A 2,726-nucleotide genomic window follows, 5' to 3' on the forward strand; every position below is an offset into this window, starting at 1 on the left:
ATAGGCGCCTGCCACCATGCCCGGCTAATTTTTGTATTTTTAGTAGAGACAGGGTTTCACCATGTTGGCCAGGCTGGTCTCGAACTCGTGACCTCAGGTGATCTGCCCGCCTTGGCCTCCCAAAGTGCTGAGATTAACAGGCGTGACCACCGCGCTTGACCTGAGCTGGGTGAGTCTAAGAAAATCATTGAAGTTTTCAGTGTTGTTATCTATAAAAGTGGGGATACTGGTTTGTGTGAGTGTGAGTGTGTGTGAGAGAGAAATTATACAGAATCTTTTAAAGCACTTTGCAGTCTGCAGAATGTTCAGTAGTTTTAAGTTACCTGTTATAAACATACTATATAAGTCTACTTACTATATGCTTGCTTCCAGTAACTGTTATCTGTGATATGACTATTTATACATGAAGGAAACATACTTTAATTCTTTACTGGGTTTCTATTTCAAAATCTTTTTTTTTTTTTTTTTTTTGTATTTTAACAGGCTAGCAGCAGGAATCACATTAAACATTGCTGGTAACAATCGCTTAGTGCCAGTAGAAAGAGTTACAGGTGAAGATTTTTGGATTCTTTCCAGAATTTTAAAGAATTGTCTGTATATTAATGGTATGTTTCCATAAGAATCAATACCTCCTGCTTTTCATTGATCTGATTTAAGTATTCTTTATAAGGAATATCAGCTCTATTCATCTGTGCTTCAGGTTTGGATGTTGGATATAACCTTCTAAGTGATGTTGGTGCTTACTATGCTGCGAAACTGGTTCAGGTATTATTTTACTACAAAATATCCTTAGTTCCATTTACAGTGAAACCAATTAGTCTAATGACACACACATAAAATACTAGTTTTACCCGATGTCAAGGGTCCCGACTCTGTGCTAGACCACTTGAAATATACTGGAAACCCACTGTGAATTTGGTCTCAATGGAGCCAGTAGCTAGAGCTCCTGAGTTCTTTTGCAAACTTGTACACCATGATTAAATATATACACCACATCCATCTTTCAGATTGATCAAAACGAAAGTTTTTCTTTCATTTATATTGTAATTATATTTTGTTTACATAAGAATGATTTTTTTTTTCCTTAATGGTAGTTGTTTTCGCTAGGATACAGTCTTTCTTGGTTATAAAGATTTTCTTTGGAAGAAAACACTTATTCAAATAAAGTATATACTGTGTGTATGTGTGTGTGTGTGTGTATATATATATATACTGTGTGTATGTATGTAAAACTGATCAATTTCCAATAATAATAATAATGTGTAATAGCTTATTTTCTCTCATAGAAACAACTCAATCTCATTTACTTAAACCTCATGTTTAATGATATTGGGCCTGAAGGTGGAGAATTGATTGCTAAAGTGCTACATGTAAGCATTTATGTATTTCAAACTAACATTTTATTTGGAAATTCTAACTTCTGATAGCTTGGAACCAACAGCGTCCGATGTTGAAGTGAATTTATTTTAATATTGTAGGAATACATATTTTTATTATACTTTATTCAAGTGTAGATATTGCATGAACACTTTTGAAGTCATAGTTTTACTAAGATTTAATTCACATACATAAAATCTACCCTTTGAAAGTCTTCAGTGGTGTTTTAAGTATTAATATATTCACAGAGCTGTGCAAGTATCACTGTCACTATTTTTAAAACATACTTATCACCCTAAAAAGAAAAGCCCTAAACTCATAAGCAATCCCTCTCCATCTTTTCCACCCCCTACTCTCCAGCCCCTGGCAGTCACTAACCTACTTCATCTCTCTATATATTTGCCTACTGTGGACATTTCATATATTTCATATAAACAGAATCATACAATATGTGGCCTTTGTGACTGGCTTAATGTTTTCAAGGTTCATCTTGAAAACCCAGTCACAAAGATTTATGTTTTTTAAAGAGTTTTATAGTTTTAGCTCTTTAATTCTTTGATCCATTTTAATTTTTGAATATGGTATGAGGTAGGAGTCCAACTTTATTCTTTTGCATGTGTATATCCACGTGTCCTAACATCATTTGTTAAAAGACTTCTTTCTCCCATTGAATTGTCTTCACAGCTTTGTCCAAAAATCAGTAACCATCATTACAGGGGTTTATTTCTGTATGAATAAAGATCTCTGTGACATGAATAAGTTTAAGTGCTGTGCCTTGATAGGCATATGCAAATATCTTCATAAACCTTTTTAGTGCATAAAGAGCAGCATTGTGCTAGCAAGTCCCACCTTTCACCCTAAGGTGGTTTTCTCCTTTCTCAGTAAACAGAACATACAATTGGGTTTTACACGGACATGTTCCATTGCCCAGGGATGGGCAGGAGACAGATGCTTTTCTCTATCTCAACTGCCAAGCGGCTTCTTTCCTCTTACACTCGTCCTCCTCGGCACAGACCCTTCACGGGTGTCAGGATGGGGGACGATCAGGTCTTTCTCTTCCCACGAGGCCATATTTCAGACTATCACATGGGGTGAAACCTTGGACAATACCTAGCTTTCCTAGGCAGAGGTCCCTGCGACCTTTGTCAGTGTACGTGTCCCTGGGTACTTGAGATTAAGAGAATGGTGATGACTTTTAACCAGCATACTGCCTTCAGGCACTTGTTTAACAAAGCACATCCTGCACAGCCCAAAATCCATTAAACCTTGAGTCACCACAGCACATGTCTCTTGCAAGGACAAGGTTGGGGGTAGGGTCACAGATTAACAGCATCTCAAATACAGAACAA

At 36.6% G+C, this 2,726-nt stretch overlaps 1 protein-coding gene across 1 annotated transcript in view; it reads left to right on the plus strand.

Moving 5' to 3' along the window:
* LRRC34 (leucine rich repeat containing 34) overlaps positions 1–2,726 on the plus strand; it is a 29,872-nt gene that overhangs the window by 15,994 nt on the left and 11,152 nt on the right. Inside the window, exons 3-5 of the mRNA XM_011994353.1 lie at positions 484–605; positions 701–765; positions 1,287–1,370. Of these exons, the coding sequence (XP_011849743.1) occupies positions 484–605; positions 701–765; positions 1,287–1,370 (271 nt within the window). The remainder of the gene's footprint in view (positions 1–483; positions 606–700; positions 766–1,286; positions 1,371–2,726) is intronic.

Source organism: Mandrillus leucophaeus, unplaced genomic scaffold (genome assembly GCF_000951045.1).
Source record: "Mandrillus leucophaeus isolate KB7577 unplaced genomic scaffold, Mleu.le_1.0 Scaffold452, whole genome shotgun sequence".
NCBI classification, from domain to species: Eukaryota; Metazoa; Chordata; class Mammalia; order Primates; family Cercopithecidae; genus Mandrillus; species Mandrillus leucophaeus.